Source organism: Pinus tabuliformis, chromosome 8 (genome assembly GCF_031772625.1).
Source record: "Pinus tabuliformis cultivar Carrire ecotype Pingquan chromosome 8, CPIR1, whole genome shotgun sequence".
Classification (NCBI taxonomy): domain Eukaryota; kingdom Viridiplantae; phylum Streptophyta; class Pinopsida; order Pinales; family Pinaceae; genus Pinus; species Pinus tabuliformis.
The window spans coordinates 350,560,238-350,586,463 of record NC_142294.1 but is presented as its reverse complement, the minus strand read 5'-3'; the positions used below and the strand labels follow the sequence as shown (position 1 = coordinate 350,586,463).

General features: G+C 39.0%; 1 protein-coding gene across 6 annotated transcripts in view; it reads right to left on the bottom strand.

Annotated features, from left to right (window-relative positions):
- Positions 1 to 1,430: 1,430 nt before the first annotated feature.
- Positions 1,431 to 26,226, bottom strand: part of LOC149235583 (uncharacterized) — a 101,398-nt gene continuing 76,602 nt past the window's right edge. For all 6 annotated transcript variants that reach the window (XM_089372152.1, XM_089372153.1, XM_089372148.1 and 3 more), the window contains 2 exons: positions 1,902 to 3,045; positions 1,431 to 1,770 (listed from right to left, as the gene is read on the bottom strand). Coding sequence is in view for 4 of the 6 variants with exons in the window: in XM_089372148.1 (XP_089228274.1) it covers positions 2,974 to 3,045 (72 nt within the window). In the remaining 2 variants the exon portion in view is untranslated. The remainder of the gene's footprint in view (positions 1,771 to 1,901; positions 3,046 to 26,226) is intronic.

Sequence of the window (26,226 nt, the reverse complement as noted above, 5' to 3'; positions counted from 1 at the left end):
TTAAAATTGATAAAATTCTAAATTATGGATATTTTATCAAATTTATTAAAAAATATTGAAAATATTTTATTAAATTTATTAAAAATTTTAAAACAGTATTTTTATGAAAAATATAAAGAATTTTAATATTTTATTAAAAAATAATTAAAATAATTATAAGGATATTAAAATTTGATTAAAATAATTATAAAAAACATTGAGAATATGTCATTAATTTTATTAAGAATTTTAAAAGAGTATTTCCATAAAAAATATAAGAGTTTTATTAAAATAATTATAAGGATATTAAAAATTTCATTAAAATAATTACAAGGAACATTGGGAATATTTTATTAATTTTATTAAGAATTTTAAAAGAGTATTTCCATCAAAAATATAAAAATATAATGAATTCTAATATTTTATTAAGAGTTTCATTAAAATAATTATAAGGATATTAAAAATTTTATTAAAATAATTATAAGGAAAATTGAGAACATTTTATTAAGAATTTTAAGAGTTTCTATCAAAAAAATATTAAAATATAATGAATTCTAATATTTTTTTAAGAGTTTCATTAAAATATATTGTATTCCAGTAAAATATATAAAAATATAATGAATTTTAATATTTTATTAATAGTTTCATTATAATATATTGTATTACAGTAAAATTTATAACATGGGCTTTCTTTTAATTATGAGTTTGAATACAATTGTTTTTCAAAGTTGTGATGATAAAATTTTTAAATTATTAAAATTTGTAAATAGTTTTTAGGATTTTAATTAATTTTATTACGTTGATCGAAAATATCTTCCAAGGTTATTAATCCTATTAAAAGTAAATTATTAAAATTTGTAAATACTTTTGAGAATTTTAATAAATTTTATTATGTTATTAATCCAAAATATCTTCTAAGGTTGTTATTAAAGTATATAAAATGTATTGTAATGATACACTGTAAATGGGTTTGGTACTCGAAAATTATAATCATAATTATAATGATAAAATTATAAAAAATTATATTTATTAAAACTGAGCAATGGAGAATATCATTATTGAAATCACTTGACATTGACATTGATATATTGATTTGAGATAATGTATTATTTGGTATGTAAGATGGTACAATGATTTCAGCAATGTTCATGGTGGACAGGATACGATGATCATTTAGAAGTAGACCACATACAAACCAACCATTCCATTTTATCAAATGATCACTTGGCAATGGAACTTCAAAGTGGGCAGCATGCAAACTAACCAGTTTGAAGGAAAAAAATATATTTACAGCAATATACCCTACACACATTTACTTCAAAGTGGGCAGCATGCAAACTAACCAGTTTGAAGGAAAAATTATATTTACAGCAATATACCCTACACACATTTACAACATAAAAACTTGACTGTTAGTTCAAGCTAACAATTATTGTCCCTCTCATGGTCAATTTCAAATACATTTACAACATAAAAACTTGACTGTGGTAGGTCAAGCTAGCAATTATTGTCCCCCTTATATTCAATTTCAAAGACCTTGTCAGGCTGACTCAAAACTTGTTCATGCTTTGGGACGTTCTTCTTTCTGTCAAGAGCTTCAACTTCATCATTAACTCCATCGCTGCATTCACCAGCATCAGCTTGAAACTGTAATCTGTTGCCTACTTCCACAACTTCAACTAGACTTACCACATTTGCCTTGGTCCTCGACATCTTCTACTTGACCTGTGTCATTGCCTTCATCGGTGACAACTACTATTTGATCATGTACTACATGATTTCCTTTGGTATCTAGAGAATAAACAAAATCAGAAAGATCAATATTTTATCATCTCCATGCTAAGCTAACAACATATAAATTTTCTATTGCACAATCACGTTGCTTATATGTAAGGTGAGACAATTACTTAAGAAAATTATACCTGATCCTGCATAGGCTTGGTTTTCATGGATATGAAAATTACATTGATGGTCTCTTTTTCCTTTACATCCTTCTCTCCCTTTCTCCTTTTTGTTGTTTCCACTTCATCAACGACAAGGTTCCCCACACCTAAGGGATGACTCGGTCCTCTTCTAATTCGCTTGAGAATAAGCAAGTACCATGTTCCCATGGCATGGCTATGGTTTATATGTCGTCAATAGTCACCATACTCTTGACCTCAAGATCCTTGAATGATGAGGGATTCAAGGGTCCACAAAAATCAACCCCGTGATGTAATAGGAACCAACTCCCACACAAACTAGTGGTCTACCTACTTTGCCCATTTATTACAATTTTCTATCAATGTTTTGTTTAACCCCTTTTTCAGAGAATGCACAATAACATGTGCAATAAGCATCATAAATGATAGATTGAATTAACTAAACTAGCGTTCATATCAATTGTTTTCTTTGTTTTATATAAACTAGTTTCTGCATCAACTACCATCAAATCCTTGGAGAGATATAAATTATCTATGCAAATAGTTCCAGATGCTCCTTGAGTAGGCCCTTTTAAAAGTAAGTATCATGCTAAGGTTGTTGAAAATTTTGACCACAATCAACCTCAACAGCCACAAGGAAGAAATAGAATGCAACATTGAAGGCCAAAAGACCCCTTGGATAATTTAAATGACTCAAAGAATTAAATTGCAATCAAGGAAAAAAATAGTTTTTACACAAAACATGGAAACTCAGGGATATAATGTTAATTTAGCTAATGTAATCCGTCATTTAAGATGTTTATTGGCAAATATTATTGTCCATTGTATGGAAAACAAGCTAGACAAAACATTGATAGAAAATTGCAATAAATGGGCAGGAGGTAGACTACTTGGTATGTATGGGGTTTGGTCCCCATTAAGTAATGGGATCAATACATATGGCCCTTTGGTTCATCTTCAACTCTAAGACGTTGGGGCTAAGAGCATGTTGACTATTGACACCACGTAAAACATAAGCATGCTATATGATCATGCCCCTCAATTATTCTCAAGCACATTGTAAAGGATTAACTCATTTCTTAGGAGTGGGGGAACCTCCCCATCGATTAAAAGGGAAGTACACTAGAAAGCACATGGTTATTTTCTGAAAGCAATGATTGCATTAGAATCATTCAAAACTATGTATAACAATACACCAACTATTGAAGCAATTACGAGTATAGCACATAAGAATTATGAAATCAAACATAATTTGTGTGTATGGTATTGGTAATCAATCTTAGTGTACATCTAAGAAAAAATAATTTAAAATGTTCAAACAATATCGATTCTATCATTAATAACAAAAAATAAAACATTGGAGAAGGCCAAAATAAATCAAACATAAGTATAGCACATAAGAATTATGAAATCAAACATAAATTTGTGTGTATAGTATTGGTAATCAATCTTAGTGTACATCTAAGAAAAAATAATTTAAAATGTTCAAACAATATCGATTCTATCATTAATAACAAAATTCCATCATTAATAACCAAAAAAACATTGGAAAAGGATAAAATAAATCTAAATAGTTTATGTAGAGTTTTTTTAAATCCATCTTAGATTTATCTTAATAGAATTTATTTAATATTATTAAGACTTACATTAAGAGCATTGTTGTATATATATAGAGAGAGGTGTAAATCAGTTGGATTGCAGAGTTTTTTTAAATCCATCTTAGATTTATCTTAATAGAATTTATTTAATATTATTAAGACTTACATTATGAGCATTGTTGTATATATATAGAGAGAGAGGTGTAAATCAGTTGGATTGGGTTTACTCTCTATCAAGTCTCAAGTTCAACTCTGATGGAGAGGGATTGAGGGCCGGAGTCAAGTTTCGAGTTCAAATCTGATGAAGAGGGATTGAGGGTGTGAGTCAATTGTAGAGGTTCCATTGTTTTAAGGGGCATCCAAGCTTGACCACATCTCGCACAATCTTGCTGATAGCATCCTGCTTTTGGGTAGATCATTATTCCATTTAACATGTGGGCTGGCCACGACCTAGGCTCAACCTACTATTGAAATTTAGAGCTTAGCATTGAATATATATATATATATATATATATATTTGAGTTGTGGCTTAGCGTTTAAGATTTCTTTATGCATGATAAAGGAACATGAACCCTCCTATGATGATTATTAGAGGTTGAAGTGTTTTAAATCATGTCTCTTCATCTAAATTAATTGGTAGTTTCTTAGATTTAGATTTTGTTCTTTTATTATTAAATTTTTATGTTCTAATGTTTTTTAAACCAGAAGAACCATGCCCAACATTATCCAAGTTAAAAACATCAACTATATAATAAAAAAACACCATAATCTTTGAATATAAAGTCAACATGGAGACACGTTGGCCATGAATATCAAAACCTGTTCTAAAAGCAACTAAAAGGAATTTGAAATGGAAAACCACTAAGAAACGAGACATCTGTCCCCAGCTTTTAGGAACTATGATGAAGAGAATTATTGTTGAATAATCAGCTTTCAAAATTCACCTAATTTCAAACCATCATCTTTGTTTCAAGTTCCTCCAGTGTAGTGATGCTTTTTAAACTCCAAATAGATAGTGTTAAAATCCAATTCTAAATGGGATAAGAAAGCCGAAGTTGTTAAAGCCCGGGGAGGGGCTTAAAAGCACTATTTATATTGGTCCAAAGGCCAAGAATTCAAGAAAGCTAGTTATATTCATTGGTTGGAAAAGACTAAGTTCGTTGCCTTGAAGGCCAAGATTTCAAGAGGCAAGATAACTCAAAGTTGTTTAACCAATTAGGCCGTTAATTAGGGAAATTAATTTCCCGAAGAGAATCTAAAATCAAAATTTGTATTGAAAATTTATGGTCTCAAGAAGATATATATATATAGGTGCAGCAACATGTGTATTTTACAATCCATGCAATTGTGTAAGATCATGCATCTAACATGACAACTTTATTCTAGAAGGGAGCCACATGGATAGCACCCAATGGAAGTGACACCATTGTTGAGTATCAAGCACAGATCCATCATCTAACCCTACCAAGGAGACACCATTGTTGAGTATCAAGCACAGATCCATCATCTAACCCTGCCAAGGAGACACCATCGTTGAGTATCAAAGCACAGATCCATCATCTAACCCTACCAAGGAGACACCATTGTTGAGTATCAAGCACAGATCCATCATCTAACCCTACCAAGGAGACACCATCGTTGAGTATCAAAGTACAAATCCATCATCTAACCTTACCACCCTACCAAGGAGACACCATCATTGGGTACCAAAGTACAGATCCATCATCTAACCTTACCAGGAATGAACTTTGGATACCATGGTTGAGTATCAAGTCCAAATCCATCATGTAATCTTATCAAGGATCAAATTTATGGTAAAATTCAATCACCTTGATGTTGGATGAAAAGCAATTCCTCATTGTTAGTGAATGGTCATCAATCCATTGAGTTAATTGTTAATTTTCCTGCGAACCTAGCATACGAACCTAGCACCTGATACTTAATTCTTAGCAGAAAATGATCTACTAAATCAATACACAACTAGGTTTCTAACACAAATTCAGGTTAAGCAAAATATAAAGATCTCAATCTCTATGACACAAAACAAATTTATGCCCAACAAGTTTTTCATTAAAACAAAACCCAAACTTTTGTGGTTTTCATCCTGGGATAATTGCCCAACTAAGAAAATACACAATACAATAACCTAGATCCGATCCACTAGATCTTCCCTGGGTTGGTGCTCGATCTTTCCTACAGATCTAGATCTCCAACCTCTCTACACTCCCTCGGACCCAACACACCACTCATTGAGATGTCGCTCTCAAACTTGTGTTGTTGTTGAGTCTTTCTCCTCTCCTCGGCCTTGCTTTTATAAGTTTACATTGAACTAAATCACTAACCCTAACCCTAATTTCAAAGTGATTAACAGTCAAGAATAGATCTCGCATCACTTGAAATCAATGGCTAAGATTAAAACCTAAGTTGCAGGGAATGTTGGAGAAGGGTTCGTTTCCGGACGGAAATGAACCGCAAACGAGGAAACTCGTACCGTACAGCCTGGAAACGCGTTTCTGGCCGTACTGGCCCGTTTCTCAAGGAGGAAACGTGGCCAGTACGGCCGGAAACGCGTTTCCAAGTTGTACGACGGAGTTTCCTCTTCTAAATTGACTTTTTCTTGTATTTTTTTTTATTTTTTCGCTTCTAATTTTTTATTGGGCGACTAAAATATCTTCTAGATGCCTCTCAAGTTATAAAAAAGAGGATTTTTTGAGTGGGGCAGCCTAATGTTCAAGCCTATGGCCCTAGTGTTGATATGCAGTTCATGGTAATGTAAAATTCCTAAAGTAAAAATGACATTCTCCTTTATTTTTCATTTTCAGTGACATTCTATGAAAATGAAAAATAAAGGAGAATGTCACTGAAAATGAAAAATAAAGGAGAATGTCACTGAAAATGAAAAATAAAGGAGAATGTCACTTTTACTTAAATTTTTAACATTACCATGAAATGACTCAGGATGTTTGAGAGTGGTTTCGCCCTCATTGGATTTCATATGGAGAAAGTAGAATTTTAGATCTCACTCAAAATCCAGCAAACTTATCTGTTTTTCAGGATTTCAGGATTGGGGGGATTGCAATGTTTCCATTAGATTTTGTCATGTACTAGGGTATGGAACTTGTATTTAATCAAGAGAACCAAGCCCTCTATGCAGGGAGACTCCCAATAATCAAGAGCACATAGGATACTAGGGTATGGAACTTGTATTTAATCAAGAGAAGTAAGGTCGTTCGACTATGTAGGAGGAGACTCCTAATCAAGCACAAGACAAGAAATTAGAAATTTCTCGTGGCTGATTTTGGATATTGTTATTTTCATTATGTGATCATTCATGAGTAAATATGATGTAAATTTAGAGAATTATAGTTTATGCATTGACAATTTAATCATAATGTAATAAATTAGAATGCATCATATATGCTTTATGATTGCACATATTTCTTAAATGTCCTAATATATATATATATATATATATATATATATTGTGTTTCCCCGTTTCCAAAATTTGGGGGGTCACGTTTCGTACCTGTGCCCGTTTCGGAAACTCGTACCCGTTTCCCCGTTTCGTGCAACTTAGATTAAAACTTACTAAAGTAAATCACTTTAATTTTGAATGTTGAGTGATCTTTCAGTAAAAATCACATAGGAGACTTTTAGTCGACACGTTTCAAACCATCAAGTGTGGTTCATCGTCAGGACAAGATGAAGAACCAAAATACTAATTTTCCTAAGTTTCTTTTAGCTCCATAAGCCAACATACTAATATGTGATTTTTCCTAAGTTAGACTTAGGCTAAGTTACATTAGCAACTCGCTCACACTTGAGAAAGTGTTCTAAGGAGAATGTTGGCAACTTTTGCACACCTAGATACAAGGCGTGTGCAAAAGTACCTACCCGAGCTACAAAAATCAACACTAATTTAGACTTTGTCAAAGTTGATATAGTTGATCATATTTGACCAAGTCTCTACATAGCTCTTGAGACAGAGCATTGATATACATCATTTGCACAAGAAAATACACAATCTCACATCCATGAAATTAAATTCTCGTTATATTTAGACCAAAGAATGGCATGCCTGAGCCTATTATATAGATATCCCTGCTAATTTGGAATTTAAAAATGCTACTTTTAGTGACAAAACCAAAATGCAAACTTTACAAATTTTCTTGAAGAAAATTGGCATCCATAGAACTAACATGATTGTCTCACAGCCCTTATTAGGTGAAATTGCATATAGTGTCAATCTATCTTTCAATAGGTGGACACTGATTTCAATCAAAATCCACCTATAGGTCATATTCTATATCTCAGGCCAAAAAAGGCACTGAAACGCATAATTGCAATGTCGGAAAGCCAAGAAATTCAAAAAATTGAAAAGTACAAGTGAATAAGCATGGTTTTAGATGAATGAAAAATATTAGAGGGCCACAAAAATAAACTAATTGGAAATGAAATATCAAAAGAAACATAAAATGATTGAGATAGGAACCCACCACATAAACTATATGGAGAAAGTTGTCCATAGGGAGGGATGACAACATTAACCATATACTCTAAATATTGGATGTCAAAACTAGGTAAGAAGCATTGGCTAATCATAAAAAGGGTTTTCAAGTATTTGCATGGCACTACAGATTATGGAATTTGCTACCAAGGAAGACCTAAAGCAAATAGAGTATTGGACATACATGGTTTTGTTAATGCAAACAAGACCAAAGATCGAGACTGTGGAAGATCTACAAGTGGTTATCTGTTTAACCTAATTGTCTTAAAAAATAATATTCTTCTGATGGGGACACTAAGGGGCCTACTCACTATTGACAACATTTAGCCAAGTCAATAAGTGGAGTTTCTCTGCATGTTAATAGCACATTTGGAACCTTTTGCAAACAATGAAAACAGGTGACTATTGCCTAACAATATCTTGATAAGATAGTGTGTAGTTGGTCTGCAATTAAATTTTCATTTATTTCAGTGAATTTGCATAACCAGAAAACATGATTAAAGCATTACAGTAACCAAATTTAATTTCTTAATAGTTTAGATCTGTGACCATAGAATATCAGCTTGTAACTTTAGTAGCAATCTAGATTTGAAGACATATCTATTTTCATATTGATTACAAAGACACTGTAATCTGCCTCGGGTGCATGCTATTACTAGTAATGCACTGAGTACATTCAGATTATACTAGTAAGATATAGAGACAAAATGAAATCCTGAGGGTTATATGGTTTCAAACATTTGGTTTGCAGGCACATGTTTACACTGCGGGATCTGCAACATGTTTAACATTTTTTGCTAATATTAACACCAAGTCTGAAGCAATTGTGAAGTTCAACGCAAACTCTCATCATTTACCTGCATGGTCTGTTGACATTCTTCCTGATTGCAAAGATGTGCTAGATGCTGCAAAGGTACAATTCAAACTTGGCACTGTAGATACGATTCATAGTTTTCAGGTTTTGCTAGATGGTAGAAGATACTTATAATTCAAATCATGGTGTTGGTATGGATTTATGGGTGTTATTTCAAGATATTTCAAAGATAAATTGTAAATATTATTTCATCAGGTATTCAACCAATAAAAGTCTCATGCAAAACATGTATGAGACACATGGATCAGACCTGAATGTGAATGTCAGAAGGCAGCTAAAACAAGGCAATGCAGACAGGGAGCAGAAGAGCTGGAACCTGCTGATGGAGCATCAAATGAGACACTGTTATTACTGCTAGCAGATATGAGGAGCTGTGCAACCTGCAGGTGGAGATGGCTTAGAGAAAAACTATTGAAAATTTAGACCCTAAAATTTTGTAAACTAGAGTTTTGGGGTCAAAATAAGTAGTGTCAAACAGAAGAAAAGGATTGACAGGAAATAAATTTTCATTTCATCATGGAATGATGTAGAAGATAGAATCAAAATTAGCAGATCTTGATATTGGCTTCTGAGTTTAGTGCTTTCTCAGACTATATTGAGCTCTACTTCAACAAGATACGGAACCATTTGGACCAGATACATGGAGCTAAACTCTATGTAGCCACTCCAAACTAGTATGTAGCCAAGCCTCTCTGATTGTTTCTACTCAGCACAACAGACTTTTGGACTATGTCAATCTGGTTTAGCGTGTTAAAATATGTAACTAGGTTTGGTCTTCATAATGACATATGTAATCATGATTTTATGTTTTTGATGTAAAGGTAAATAAAAATTATTATTGTCTTTCTTGAGGCATGGGTTTCATGCTCAAGGTTATTTGTTTTATAGGTCAAGCACCCATTGAGTGCTTCTAGGGCTTGTCATAGAGTCTACAAGTCAATTGAGTCATTGTCATGTATGGAAGACCCTTTTGGGAATGTCACATATTGTAAAGAAAATTTTATTTGAGTCAAAGACCCTCCAAGACCTTGTCATAGTGCTACAATCAAGTCAGCCTTCAAAAGGAGCAAGTCAGCCTATTAGAGCACTCAAGGAAGCCTACATATAGGAGCACTCAGCCTCATTAAAAGGGCATTTATCCAAGCATCAAAAACCTCGATTAAAGCAAGGAGAAGTGACCTAAAAGGTTAGCGAAAGAAGAAAGGACTTCAAAAAGGAAGAATCTGAATTTGTGAAAACTTTTTTGGGCCGAAAATCTTCACATGTGCAAAGAAGTCCGGGTGCTATATGTTGCAGTAGAGACTGAGTTATTGCAGTCACAATAGAAGGCCAAGAACAAGTGAAAAAGGAACCATTTTGCAAGTTGAGTTGGTGGAGAAGAAGCTACTATCCAAGCGAGGGAGAAAAGAGAAGAAAATCTCCATAATCCTCTCACATGTGCCACCTAGGGTTTCTGGAGCAGGAGCTGAAAAATGCAGGTCAAAATTGTAGTTTAAGATTGCAGGTCTGAAGTTGAGGTCGAAGAAGAAATTGCAGCAAAATCAAGGCAAGGTTGACTTAGTTTGACTTGGAAAGAAGAGGAAAGGTTTGACTAGGTCTTGGAGGAGTCTTGGTCAAGGGTCATAGGTCTTGGAATTCATCATTTGAAGTTGTATAAGAAGAGAAGAGTTATTGTGGGTTTTCCTCTCAAGAAGAGAGGTTTTGGCCCTAGATAATAGCCTACATCTTGTGTCATCTTGTCTCATTGTTCTTTATTGTTTTGGTAGTTGTTTGATGATAAGAACACTAACTAATGAAGAAACTAATCAAGTTAAGTAAAATACATCACAAGCAGTTATCAAAGATAAGAGAAATCATCTAATCTAGCAGCCCTAGATTTCTCAACATGGCATTAGACCTAAGGTGACAAGGCAAGGAAAGCAACTTGTAGAAGGACCATTAAAAGGAATATCAAGAAAAGTCAAGAAATCAAAGAAGACATCAAACCATCAAGAAGAGATTCATAAGGGCCAAGCAATCTAAGGAACATCAAGGAGGACCCATTCATCACATCACAAGGATCACCACAACTCAAAGAAAAGAAGACCTCAAAGACTTCAGTTTCAAAAAGGACTACACATTAGAAGCATCTTGAAGTCTCCACATTCTAAGGAAGCAAGAAGAAGCGTTGCCATCATCATCAAAGACATCAAGGTGATCTCCCTCTCATTGAAGCAATTATCACATCTCACGCATATTTGAAGAAAGACATCTCTAGAAGAAAGAAGTATTGTCATCTTCAAGGAAGTTATCATCATCAACTATCATCAAAATCAAAGAAGGCATCAAGTTGAAGATATCACTATCAAAAGGGCATCTTCACTTGACAAGTATCCTTATATCTATCACTGAATCTACTATCAAAATGGCTTCAGTCTACAAGGAGAGCAATAAATTGGTTGGGTCATCAAATTTCCTTGCATGGAAGAAGAGGACAGATTTTATCCTCAGAAAATGAAGTCATTGGCCATGTTAAGGGTTGAATCATTGAACCACCAAAATAAGAAGCTCAAGCTCTAGCGAAGTATATGAAGGGGGAGATAAGGGCTCAAAGAATCCTTATAGAATCAATCAAGGACTCTCTCTCATCCTATATGTAGCAAAATTAGAGAAGTCAAAAGACATCTATGACAAGCTAGTAAAATTATTCTTCGTAAGCACTGCAGGCTAAGTCACAGGACACGTCCTCCAAGGTCCCGTGTCCCGTATTTTACGTGTCGGACACGAAAACGGCCCTAAAACGTGTCGAAAACGTTTTTCATCGTGTCCTGTAAAATGTAAAACGTATTCGCCGGTTTTCGTCGTGTCCTGCATCTGGAAAACGCGTATTCCATTGATAGAAAATGTTGTCTGCATAAGCTGCAATTTTTTTTTGAAAGAAACAAATAATTTTTGAGTGGGGCAGCTTAATGATCAAGTCTAGGCCCTAGTATTGATATGTTATTCATGGTAATGTTAAATTCTTAAAGTAAAAGTGACATTCTCCTTGATCTTCATTTTCATCCTTTTACTTAAATTTTTAACATTACCATGAAATGACTCAGGATGTTTGAGAGTGGTTTCGGCCTCATTGGATTTCATCTGGAGAAAGTAGAATTTTAGATTTCATTCAAAATGCAGCAGACTTATCAGTTTTTCAGGATTTCAGGATTGGGAGATTGTAATGTTTCCAGGTGACACCACTTGCCCGGGCTACCCCTGCCACTAGTAGAGGACGTGGTCTACCTCCTATACCTCCTACTTCTAGTTCTTCAGCTTCTAGAGCATAGCAAACTCCACTGCCAACTCCACCAGCACCAGCATCTACATTTAGAGGGAAAGGGAAAGTTGTGGCATTTTCTCGCAAGAAGGGCAGAGGAAATCAAATGGATTAGACTTAAGTTATTTTCTTATGTGCTTGTAAGTTGTACATGAACAATGAACATTGAATATTCAAGAATCAAAACCAAGCATATCACATTCTAATTTCTAAATAGTAAATTTTGATTCTATTTATTTTTTTAAAGTGAACTATGAACTTTGAGAAGTAATAATATTTTAATTTGATTAGATAAGCTACAACCTGCAATTTAATATGGATAAAAAACCATATTTCAGTATATATATATATATAAAACATGTCCCCCGTGTCCTGTTTCCAGGTCACTGCGTTTCGTATTGAATACTCGTATTTACGTGTCCTCCGTGTCTCGTGTCCTCGTGTCATGTGACTTAGACTGCAGGAGAAGCGATATATTTGAGAATCGAGCTATATAAGATGAAAGTATCAAAGGAAGAAGGGATAGTTGCATATCTTATGAAGGTATCACAAATACGAGACCAACTGCAAGAGTTGGGGGAAATAATGTCTGACAAAGAGATGACCATCGTAGTGCTCAATGCACTACCTGATGAATGGGGCAACTTCGTATCAAGCATCAATGAAAAGAAGGAAGCCACCCCATTCAATGAACTTTGGTCATTGTGTAAGATTAAAGAAACTAGGTTAAAAGCAAAAAACGAAGTAGGATCAAATGAACAAGTTCAAGCATTTGCTAGCTAGGAGAAGTTTGGGAAATTTGGTCCTCGGAAAAAGAAGATGGATATGTCAAAGATCCAATGCTATGATTGTCAGAAATATGGGCATTTCAAGAGAGATTGTCTGAAACTCAAGAAGGACAACAAGAAAAGGAAAGAAAGGAATGAAGCCCATGTCACCGACGAAGTGGAAGGTCCTGAGAAGAAGAAATCAAAGGAGGAAGTGAAATATCTCTACTATGACTGAAATAATCTCCTTCACTTAGTTCTTGTCATTTTTGTAAAAAAATAGCTATCATAATAGGAAGCATTGTAAGCATGATAGGATGCATCATATTAGAAGATGGCATCATATTAGAAGCATAGTAGCATACGTTCGAAGAAAGAGCTCATGACATTATTATATAAGCTTGAAAGGATAGATGAAGTAGAAGTTTGCATGGTTGTAGCAATCATCATGATAGAAAGGAAGTAGCTCAAGATAACCTCATTGAAAGCATGTAAAGGTCAACCAAAATAGTAGTATATATGGTTGGAAGAAAGTCATCTAACATGATAGAAGACAGAAAGAATTCTTCATACATCATCATCATTAGGAAGGAGCATTTGCAGGATGAGGATAATCAAGATCCTCCGTTGGAATCTTCATTAGAAGGTTCACCTCTACTTGGAAGAAGCAAGTGTCTCGCTGATAATTTCACTTTGTGTGGAAGCCATTGTTAAGAACAATGATGGTATGATGACAAAGGAGTGCAGCATGGTTGAAACACTTTCAAGCAAGGAAAGGAAGTTGCCAAAGGAAGTGTAGATGACCAAAAGGACAAAAGAGGTATGTATATGTTTGATACATTAAGTCATGTCATCATAATATGACCTCACATGGAAGGAATATGAGGTGGTTGACAAGATGAAGGAAGTATGTATAGAAGTTCTCGGGGAACAATATGTGAAGAAAGGAAGAAAAGTTCATGAAAGATGCAACTATAGTCACATAACATAAGATAAGTGATCAACATTCGATGGCTAAAAGAATTGGCTAGGACATCTCCATGGAGAAGGTATGAAGACTCTGATAAAGTCTGTAAAGGAAGGAGACCTTGACATTGAATGTCTTGGAGATGTGTTTATGAATGTGTAGGATGTTGATGTTGCAAGCAAGCAAATGTCATGATGAAAAGTCATCATAAAAGGGAACTTTGATTTGATGTTCATTTTGAATTTTTAAACAACATCTAGTTGGGTTGATACACCGCTACTGAAAGAGAGTTGTAGATGTTACCTACAACTAGTACCCATGAGAATGGATGGAAGATCCTGAAAGTAACATGACTTGGAAGAGGTAGCTATATGAAGAAAAGCCAGATGTGAACTAGAAGATCACTTTTCGATGAAGGATGACCTGACTAGTAGTTCAGCCCTATGGTTCATTGAAGGAAAGTGATGGATTGTTGATGCCCTATGAAAAAAAATCTAGAACATGAAGGGTCCATGATGAAGAAATTAAAGTTTATGACATCGAAAGGAGGAGCCCTACAAGTAGCTGATAGTACCATGATCTCCACCAAAGAGCAAAGAGTTGTTGGAAACAAGTCCCTAATTAACAGGGAGCTTGGAATCAAGTCCCTAGTTGAAAAGGAGCTTGGGAAAGTGCTTGGTTAAGAGGGAGATTGGGTATATTCCTTTATAGGAATAAGTATATATTCCCTAGTTAAGAGGGAGAAATAGACACATCATTCTTGTCTTCATATGAAGAAAGAATGGAGGATTAGGTAAGCATATGAGATTGGTTCCGATACTCTTTGAGGATGTGGTAGGGCATCCAATAGGCAAGAGTAGTCGAAGAGGAAATTCCTTGAGGATGTGCTATTCCAGGATAGGAATTGTCCTCAAAGGACGTACCTTGTGCCTTGAGAGACGATGATGGTGTCTGTCAATCATTGGTCTCACCAGCATTGTGCTCTAATCTTGTCGAGAGACAAAGTTGTTAGTCAAGGCCTTGCTATGTGAAAATGTTGGTTGGTATAAGGAGATGCTCTGGCATAAGCTAAGGAATTAGCTTATGAGATGGCTTACCAATCCGACTCTTCTTATGAGCATTCATCAATTTAAGAATGTCCAAGTACCTTGTAAGGATTATGAATACCTCCCTAGTTAAGAAGGTGTGTTGAAATATGTAACTAGGTTTGGTCTTCATAATGACATATGTAATCATGATTTTATGTATTTGATGTAAAGAGAAATAGCAATTATTATTGTCTTTCATGAGGCATGGATTTCATGTTCAAGGTTATTTGTTTTATAGGTCAAGCACCCATTGAGTGCTTCTAGGGCTTTTCATTGCGTCTACAAGTCAATTGAGTCATTATCATGTATGGAAGAGCCTTTTGGGCATGTTACATATTGTAAAGAAAATTTTATTTGAGTCAAAATAGAGTCAAAGACCCTCCAAGACTTTGTCATAGTGCTACAATCAAGTCAACGTTCTGTTGTAGCGGCTACAACACCCTCCAAAATTTTGGTCTGCATGCAATTTCGGAGCCTCCCTTGGATTTTTACTTGATGTTTGCAAGCACTCAAGCTCACCCCATGAACTCGTGTCAAGTCTTTGCACCCTCCTTGCTTGATCATTCAGCAGACATCTCCTTGCATGTTGGTCACAATGTCACGCTTGCAGCCATGTTCTGGTCATGCACAAGGTCCCACTTCGTGTGTAAAAGTTGTATTCGCTATGTAAACATCTGTCGCAATCGTTCAATGATCTATCACAAGCGTCACGCTTGTCGCTCACACCATCGGTCAGTCATGTTGAGTATATGTTGTCTTGATGGTTTGAGGTGTCTTGTCGTCAAGTTATGTTGAGTGTGTGTTCGCAAGGTCGCGTATGCACAAATTCACTCGCTCACACACTTAGTCATTTTGCTAAAGTTCTGACGACCGGATCACCCTCTAACAGCCAAACCTCCACCCCAGAATCGACTTGACCGACTGTCACCCAAAACAACGCAGAAGTGTCCAACAAGCCATTTCAATCTGCATTGCCCGCAAGCTAATCAACCAACCCTCTTGCTGGTCAACCAGAGAGTTTGACCGGGTAGTGACCTCGAGACTCACTCCCCTCAAAAATTGTGCAAAAGCTGCAGACCTAGCCCACTCTGTTGACTGAGGAAATTGCGCAGACAAGCCAGACAGACACCAGTGTCCATCCTTGTCTCCCTCAAAAAATTGCGCAGTTTTTCCAGTCCGTTGTCCGGTTGCTCACCCAAAAAACTGCACAAATTTCATGAGCAGTCCCTCAGCTGCCCAGCGACCCGCTCAACTCAAAAATTGCGCAGAGGTGTTCAGCAGGTCAGCCTCCCAACAATTGTGCAGTTTTTGTCACCAGCACTCCTGCAGCCCACTGCCAACTCCCCAGGAAAAATGCGCATTTTTCCCAGTAAGCCTCTCGCTGCCAGCGCCCTTGAGGAATTGCACAGTTTTTGTCGCCAAGCTCCTCTGCTCCCTGCACTGCTTATCTCCAGAAATTGCGTAGATCTGCCCTCCAACCGAGCCAAATCCCGCAGACAGTCACTGTTGATCTGGAATGCCCATCTCAGTCTCCTAGTGACTTCTGTGCAATTTTCACCAACAGTGCCCGGAGCCCACATCCCAGCTTGAAACCTGCCTTGCACAGTTTCATAGCCTTGTCCTCTCTCCCGGTCACCTGCCCGGAGCCCGCATCCCAACTTGAAACCTGCCTTGCACAGTTTCATAGCCTTGTCCTCTCTCCCGGTCACCTGCATCCGAAATGAACGACAATGCATCATGCTACACTAGGAGGTTTATGGATTTGATGTCGTCTCGTCATGAGTGATTGCAGATACAAGTACATGAATAAGGCATGACGCGACGACGGACGGGATGAACAAGGAGCGCACATGCAAGGAGATATGTTCGCGAACGAACGATGCATGCGAGGGGAATTTTTTGCGAAAGGACAAACATGTGAAGCATGCTAAAGTACAAGCAAGCGAGCAACGTGCACATGCAACATCAAGTGAACACCAAGACCATCGAAGACTCCGCACACCTTGCCATGCAGAGGTGAAGCTGTGATACACCAAGAGCACATCCATCACTCAGCAGCACTGCAACTCGACATGGACACCAACAACAACATGAACATACCAGCACTATCGTGTTGAGTCGTGTCATGAGTCATGTCGGCCACATCACTACTGTGGGCCATACTGTGTAAATCAATGTAATGTAATGTGGAAGTCCAAGAGACCCACATGTCATACGAAGAGTCATGTAAATCTGAGTCGTCAAATAAGTCAAATAGTCATGAGGGAAGTCGAACAGTCACAAGGGCCAATTTTACCCTTGGCTATAAATACCCCCTCATTTGTACATGCAAAGGACTTTTCACCTTGGCTCCTCCCACATAGCCTTGAGAGTCTGTAGTCTTTTCTTTGAGGAGCGAGCAGTGGCTCCAACGCCCCTTTCATGGGGTTAGTGATGTATGGTGTATCGATGTGTCTTGGAACTTTCACTTAATTCAAACTCCCGATAACAAGCCAGCACGTTTTCACACATCTATTGTAACTGTTTGTAAAACTAATCTTGAACACTTGTAATGCATGTTGCTTTAACCTGTGTTAAACAATTGAACTATTTTGGTTGCTCTAATACATATATATTGATGAAAATGTGTTGTATAACGTTGTCCTGCCCGCGTGGGTTGTTTCACCGGACATCAGACAGAACCTTTCCCATCAACTTGTTATAACGACGGTCACACTCGCGCAGACTTCCCCACTGGGTGTTGTACATGCTATCTCCTCTTGTTTGTTGAAACTGTCGCATTCGTGTGGAGTGCTCCTGCCGAAGCTATGCATGTCCTGTTGTGTTGTGTGTCGCTGACAAAGTTGGGATTTCCCCCATTTCGACTAGAGACTCACCTCCACCCTATCCCTCTGCGGTGAAAGAACCTTGACACAAGTAACACTAGCAATCACCAGGCACGTGAACCTCGAATACAAAGCAAACCACTCTCATGTGTTGGCAAGTAAGAGCTAAGGAAAACATTTAAGATAATGGCAACCAGGCCATCATATCATATGGGACTCCTACACAAAACGGTGTGAGGTCTAGTTGGGACTTCATGTCGGGGAGATCCCATGAATGTTGGCGGGCCAGCGCCGTCAACATTTCTAGCGGTAGAAGGAGGGTCGCCAATTGTTTATGGCTGAATGTCCTCTCACACTCCCTCTTACTTACGCATGACTCTGAAGTTGGTTACTCCTCACTTCCCAAAAGACTGAACAAGAAATTTCGTATCAGCGCCTTCGCTTCGTCCATCCCATCCCCCGTCAGTGCGTGAAAGCAATCAAACTAATCCCATGAATACAGCATCTTCCATACGCATCAAGAAAGCCAAAAACCACTCCCATAGGGGTTGTTGTATCATCGGTGGAAGAACCAGTTCTTGCCACACTTGAAGGTCTAGCAGAAGCTGTTGAGAACGGAGAGGAACCTCCGGTCTTCCAACAGGGAGAATGAGACACCCTCGTGATCTTGGGCTCAGACTCCGGTACAGGAGGTGGAGGGGAAGGCAACGGAGGAGGCAGAGGCGGAGACAAACCAACAGACTCAGAGTCGGAACCGTCAAATTCTGAAGAAGAGGAGGAGGACGAAGAGCAAGAAGACATGGCTGACCAAAATTTGGAATGGTTGACTCAGGGACCATTGGCTCTCCCGGGTGCTTTGCACAAGATGCCGAAGCGGTCAGAGAGAATGATCACAAAGTTTGACCTTAACAGCACAGTGAAGGCAGAATATCACTTGGACAACTTCTACCTATAGTTGCAGACCCTTGAGGTACGGTACGATGACATTGCATGTAGACTATTCCCATGTACCTTGGATGGTTGCGCAGCAGCATGGTATCACAGCCTTCCTGTCAACTCCATACATAACTGGGGTATGTTCAAACGTATGTTTCTGGAAAAGTTTGTTGATGACAAGACCCCAGCCATGTTACTCAAAGAATTGGGAAGCTTGAAGATGGAGGGGAAAGAAAAGGTAAAAGATTTCAATCAGAGGTTTCTGCGCATATTGAATAAGTTTGCAGCGGACACGAAACCTCATGACTCCATCACTGTCGACTACTACACATCCGCACTACCGACCAACATTGTGCAATTCGTCAAACGAGCTGCGAAACCAACACTATTAGAAAACTGCGAAGAGGCAAATCGCTGTTGAAAAGGACTTGCGCGCTATCAGAGTCATCAAGGATGACGAACCAACAAAGGACTCCCAAGATGCGAGCAGGAAACCCCGGGTTGCGGCGAGCAAGGGTAGGGACAAGGAAACAAGTGATATTGAAACCCTTACTTGTCTTGTCAAAAACATAACAACAGAAGTGTCCAAGCTCAAACAACGAACAGTTGACATATCTGCGAGTAGTTAACCGCCCAAACAGAGACAAGGAAGCATGTCATCAAGCAGCAATTGCTTCCCGACTAAAACTGCATAGAGCTCAGTGTTCCAGCTCGAACAATGCATGAACAACGAATTTTGTTCATTTCATGAAGATGATCACTCGGAAGGGTCTTGTTCGAACTGGAAGCAAGTTGCAGGCTCAGTATGCAACCGTGCACTTGACGTAGCGAGCAGTGCGCAAGGACAGCCGGGAGATATAGACAATGACGAAGATGTTGCGCCTGATGAGGCATCAAGCTCTGGGCATGTGGTGAACATGTATCAGTGCTCGCAAGTAGCGCAGAAGACAAACACCGAGAAGCAGCCCCAAAAGCAAAATGATCGTTACAATCTCAAAAGTAAGGGGGCTCCCCCTACACTTGGGGAAGTGAAACAAAAGCTTGAACTGTTGAGGAAGGTTGATCCACCAGCCGTCCAAAAGCAGAAAACACAAAGCAAGCCCAGGAAGACAGCGGCGGACAAGAGTACGTCCATGAGCAGCAAACTGCAGAACACTCCATCGAACAACACGAACACCAGTCTTACCCCGGACATCTCGGTGAGTCTACCCCCTCTGGATTACAACATTATGGAAGACATGAAGAAAACTCGCGTAAACATCAGTTTGTTCAAGTTCGCTAAGATCCAGAGTCGGGGGGACATCTTGCTGCGTGCACTGGGGTAGACACCAGCGGACAGCGCAACGTCTACCAGAAAAGGTAGGAAGCACACTTCTTGGATCACTTTCAACTACACTAAACACACTCCGGATGAAAGAAGCAAACTTTGTTTGCCCTCCATTCCTGCTTTCATTTGAAATCTTCAACTGTAATGTTCACAATTGTTTGGTTGATTCTAGCACGGCAGCCAATGTCATGCCACTCTCCATTGCCAAAAAGATCAATGCACAATGGAGCAAGACATTCGCACAGATCATCCAACTCGATCGAACAACCGTACCAGCCACTGGTGAGCTTCAAGATGTAATCATTCGACTATCTCATGACAGCCAAGTTCACCAGTGCATAAACATTGTTGTTGTTGATATACCGAAAGTGTATGGCTTACTCCTCAGTAGAGACTGGTCCAACAAGATGAACGGATACTTTGCTACAGATTGGTCCCACATGTGCCCTTCGTACAAGGGCAAAAACTCACAAATTCGAGTGTTATCCGAGAGATTCATGAGGCACAATGTCACTCCCATCAATGGCGAAAACGAATTGTTGGCCTTCGCAAAGCTCATGTTCGGCAACTGCCTCTTGGAAACAACGTTGGGGTGTTATCCCGCATGGCCAGCTCCAACCCCACCAGGCAATTGGGTCTCCTTCCTTGCCCAACTGATGGAAATGAAACATGTACAGTACATTGTAACATTAGTAGCAGTAGCAGTAGCGATAACAGTAGTAGTAGTGCAGGCGCGTTGAATGGTCCGCGTACAGATGAATTGTGGACCATGTACTTCGACGAATCAAAGACACATGATGGCTCAAAGATAGTTTTTTTTGACATGCTAGGTCCCTATAATACTAGTGTATTCCGTCATTGTTATTAGTGTTGCCCACTTATTGTTATTGTTGTGCCCCACAGAAGCTCACTATTTCCTCATTGTTATTACTGTAGCCCCCTTATTGTTAGTGTTGTGCCCCATAGAAGCCCACTATTGTTATTGTGGTGCCCTTACATTAATATTGTTATGTTGACTCTGATTATATTGTGACCACTTAGACTCCTATATATAGATAGGAGGTTGTGTCATTTGAATCATCCAAGAATTGTTCATTTATGTAATTTAAAGAAGGTTGCCCCCTCGAAGAGGCTGATTTTGAAGTCATTGATCTATCTTTTATTCTATTTTGTGAGTTGGTTGCATAACACTCGCGAGCCAAACTACCTTTCCCGATTTCGAAACACTGTGATCAAGCTGAAACTTTTTGTTGTGTTTGACTGAGTTGGCGAAAGGTGAACCACGTCTTTCCATGGGGTAAGTGGGGAAGCCAAAGTAACCCGCACATCAATTCAGTACTCCCTAAGAGACCAAGATCCTCTGTTGTCAATGAACCAAAACAGAGAAGCTGGAGTTAAACTAGTGCGTCTCCAAGTGTTGTAGCGACTACAACACCCTCCAAAATTTTGGCCTACATCCAATTTCGAAGCCTCCCTTGGATTTTTACTTGATGTTTGCAAGCACTCGAGCTCACCCCATGAGGTCGTGTCGAGTCTTTGCACCCTCCTTGCTTGATCGTTCAACGGACATCTCCTTGCATGTTGGTCACAATGTCACATTTGCAGCCATGTTTCGCTATGTAAACATTCATCGCACTCACACACGAAGTTGTATGCACTGTCGCGCAAGCGTCGTCGCAGTCGTTCAACGATCTATCACAAGCGTAGCATTTGCCGCTCTCATTGTCAGTCAATCATGTTAAATATACATTGTCTTGATAGTTTGAGGCGTCTCGTTGTCAAGTTATGTTGAGTGTGTGTTCGCAAGGTCGCATATGCACAAATTCACTCGCTCACACACTTATTCATTTTGCTAAAGTTCTGACGACTGGATCACCCTCTAACAGCTAGACCTCCACCCCAGAATCGACTTGACCGACTGTCACCCAGAACAGCGCAGAAGTGTCCAACAAGCCATTTCAATCTGCACTGCCCGCAAGCTAATCAACCAACCCTCCTGCTGGTCAACCGGAGAGTTTGACCGGGCAGTGACCCCAGGACTCACTCCCCTCAAAAATTGCGCAAAAGCTGCAGACCTTACCCGTTCTGCTGACTAAGGAAATTGCGCAGACAGGCCAGAAAGACACCCAGTGTCTATCCTTGTCTCCCTCAAAAAATTGCGTAGTTTTTCCAGTCAACCGGCCGACTGCTCACCCAGAAAACTCCACACATTTCATGAGCAGTCCCTTAGTTTCCCAACAACCCGCTCAACTCAAAAACTGCGCAGAGGTTTTCAGCAGGTCAGCCTCCCAGCAATTGCGCAATTTCGCTACCAAGCACCTCTGCTGTCTGCACTGCTTCCCTCTAGAAGTTGTGCAAATCTGCCCTCCAGCAGAGCCAAATCCCGCGGACAGTCACTGCTGATCTGGAATGCCCATCTCAGTCTCCCAGTGACTTCTGCGCAATTTTCACCAGCAATGCCCGGAGCCCGCATCCCAACGTGAAAACTGCCTTTCGCAGTTGCATAGCCTTGTCCTCTCTCCCGGTCCCATGCATCCGAAAGCAAACGACAATGCATCATGGTACACTAGGAGGTTTATGGATTTGATGTCGTCTCGTCATGAGTGATTGCAGATATAGGTACATGAATAAGACATGACGCGACGACGGACAAGATGAACAAGGAGAGCACAAGCAAGGAGATATGTTCGCGAACAGACGATGCATGTGGGGAATTTTTCGCAAACGGACAAACATGTGAAGCATGCCAAAGTACAAGCGAGCGAGCGACGTGCACATGCAACATCAAGCAAACACCAAGACCATCAAAGACTCCACACACCTTGCCATGCGGAGGTGAAGTTGTGATACACCAAGAGCGCATCTATCACTCAGCAGCACTACAGCTCGACATGGACACCACTAGCAGCATGAACATACCTGCACTATCATGTCGAGTCATGTCATGAGTTATGTCGGACCATCACTACTACGGGCCATACTATGTAAATTAAAGTAATGTAACATGGAAGTCCAAGAGACCCACATGTTATACGAAGAGTCATGTAAAGTTGAAGAGTCGAGTAAGTCAAACAATCATGAGGGAAGTCGAACAGTCACAAGGGCCAATTTTACCCTTGGCTATAAATACCCCCTCATTTGTACATGGAAAGGACTTTTCACCTTGGCTCCTTCCACATAGCCTTGAGGGTATGAAGTTTTTTCTCTGAGGAGCGAGCAGTGGCTCCAACGCCCCTTTCACGAGGTTAGTGATATATGGTGTATCGATGTGTCTTGGAACTTTTGCTTAATTCAGAAGCCTGATAACAGGCCAGCACGTTTTCACACATGTATTGTAACTGTTTGTAAGACTAATCTTGAACACTTGTAATGCATGTTGCTTTAACCTGTGTTAAACAATTGAACTATTTTGGTTGCTCTAATACATATATGTTGATGAAAATGTGTTGTACAAGTTGTTAATGTTGCCCTGCCCGTGTGGGTTGCCTCACCGAACATCAGACAAAACCTTTCCCATAAACTTGTTATAACGGTTGTCGCACTGGCGCAGACTACCCCGCTAGGTGTTGTAAAGCCTATCTCCTGTTGTTTGTTGAGATTGCCGCACCCGTGTGGATTGCTCCTCCGGAAGCTGTGCATGTCCTGTTGTGTTATGTGTCTCTGACAGAGTTGGGACTTCCTCCCTTTCGACTAGAGACTCACCTCCACCCTCTCCCTCTGCGGTGAAAGAACCTTGACACAAGTAACACTAGCAATCACCAAGCACGCGAACCTCGAAGACAAAGCAGACCACTCTCATGTGCTGACAAGTAAGAGCTAAGGCAAACATTTAAGATAACGGCAACCAAGCCATCATACCGGATGGGACTCCTACACCAAATAGAGTGAGGTCTAGTTGGGACTTCATATCGAGGAGATCCCCTGAATGTTGGCGGGTCCAGCACTGTCAACACCTTCAAAAGGAGTAAGTCGACCTAACTAGAAGGGCAAGTCAGCCTATTAGGGCACTCAAGGAAGCCTATATATAGGAGCAGTCAGCCTCATTCAAAGGGCATCTATCCAAGCATCGAGAAGCTCGATTAGAGCAAGGAGAAGTGACCTAAACGGTTGGCGAAAGAAGAAAGGAATTCAAAAAGGAAGAATCTTAATTTATGAAGATTATTTTGGGTTGAAAATCCTCACACGTGCGAAGAAGTCTAGGTGTTATATGTTGCAGTAAAGACAAAGTTATTGCAGTCACAATAGAAGGCCGAGAACAAGTGAAAAATGAACCATTTTGCAAGCCAAGTTGGTGTTGGAAACGCTAAGAGGGGGGTGAATCAGTATTTCTTTTCAATTGTTATTTTTACCAGTTAGATCACTTATATTTAGAACAAAAAATGAACAATGAGAATAAATGCTTTTATTAATTTCTTCTTTATAATAAATCAAGTACAATATATGTAGGGCTCCAACCCTAGATGAAGACACTGATCTTCAATCTCCCAGGCTCCAACCTGTATTTTCCAAGCACCGACTTGGATTTCCAAGGCTTCAACCTTGTCAATTTTGAGGCACCAAACTTAAGGGCTCCAACCCTATATCTAGTTCAAGCTCCGACCTGGGTTCTTGAGGACTCTGATCCTCTAAGGCTCCAAACCATAGCTTCAATCCGTTAAGACAAGTTTAACAGTTCTTCAAGGCTCCCAATATCTTCTGCAACCAACCCTGACAATAATCTTCACCTTTAACAATGCCCTTGATCTCCAAAGCACTTAGCTCATCCATGACAACTTTGTCTTCTCATATGGTGTATCCACAACTTTTCATTTTACCCAAACAAAACTTCTTCAAGGTCACCTCATGATGGCTTCAATGCATCATGGTCTTCAATGATCTCCACAAATCTTCAATATGTTGCTTCACAAAGTTCTCCAACTCTTCCCTATTATGTTCTCAAGAGAAGACTTCAACGAGCTTTATTTGTCGAATCCCAATAAATCAACACTTCGACCACAACAACTATGACAACTTCAACCATGGCAGCTTCAACAAAAACAACTACGACAACTTCGACCACAGCAACTTCGGCAACTTCGACCAGGACAACTACGACAGCTTTGACCGTGACAACTTCGACCACAGTGGCTTCAACAACGACAACTACAGCCGCTGCGACAGCTTCGACCACGGTAGCTTCAACCACGGCAACTATGGCAGTTGCGACCATGACAACTACAACAACTTCGACCACGGCAACTTCTCTACTCCTAGCTCGAACCTGTGGAAGACTATTTAACCCAAGAATAATTTCACAAACTTGTCTTCCTTGCTTTTCTAGGCTACGGTTGCTTCTCTACCTCTTGTCTTGTCTCCACCGAAAAATCTGAGCTTGAATGGACGAATTTAAGTTTATATTTATAGTGGTTTTTCCATATTCTGAAGGGACACGTCTCATGTCGGCTTGGATAGTTTGATAATTTTTGACATATGCTAATTTCAAAAATTGATTTCTCTTCGACGGTAAGGAATTAGGAGGCAAGTGAGTACTCATTGGAAAGCTTATGACCTCCTCTATAAGCTGATATAGTATTCCCTTCAAGATATGACCTCTAATGATGGAAATTTAATTTTTCTTTCATCATATGAATATCTTTTCATAACAACCGTATTAAAGAATTTCTTTTATGGAATTAGAGCATCAAGTGGATTAGAATTTTTTTTCACTATTTTGACATGCTAGTGCATGTGATCTTCATGCATTAGGATTGCATACAAAGACTAGGGTTTCTTTGACATATTCATACATCTAGGGTTACTAGATTAGGGCCCACAGTACTAATTTACCCAAACGGGGCCCACAATTTGGCATTTCATCTTCTAAGGTTAGGTTTTTGGATGTGTAGGGTTTTCCATTGTTTCTCAACAATAAATAGGCCTTCGAGCCTCATTGTAACACAGTTCAAAGGCATGTAGCCGCCACATCTCTTCTCAGAGATAAGCTACCATCACCTTAGCTGGTTTATTTCCATTGTTGTTTGTAAGCATATTTCAGTAATTTACATTAATGAAATGAAGTATTATTTTCTGCTGCATCTTTGTGTTTCTGGTTATCTCTGTAATTTGTTGCTTTCCTGTTTAAATCTAGATCAGTGGTAT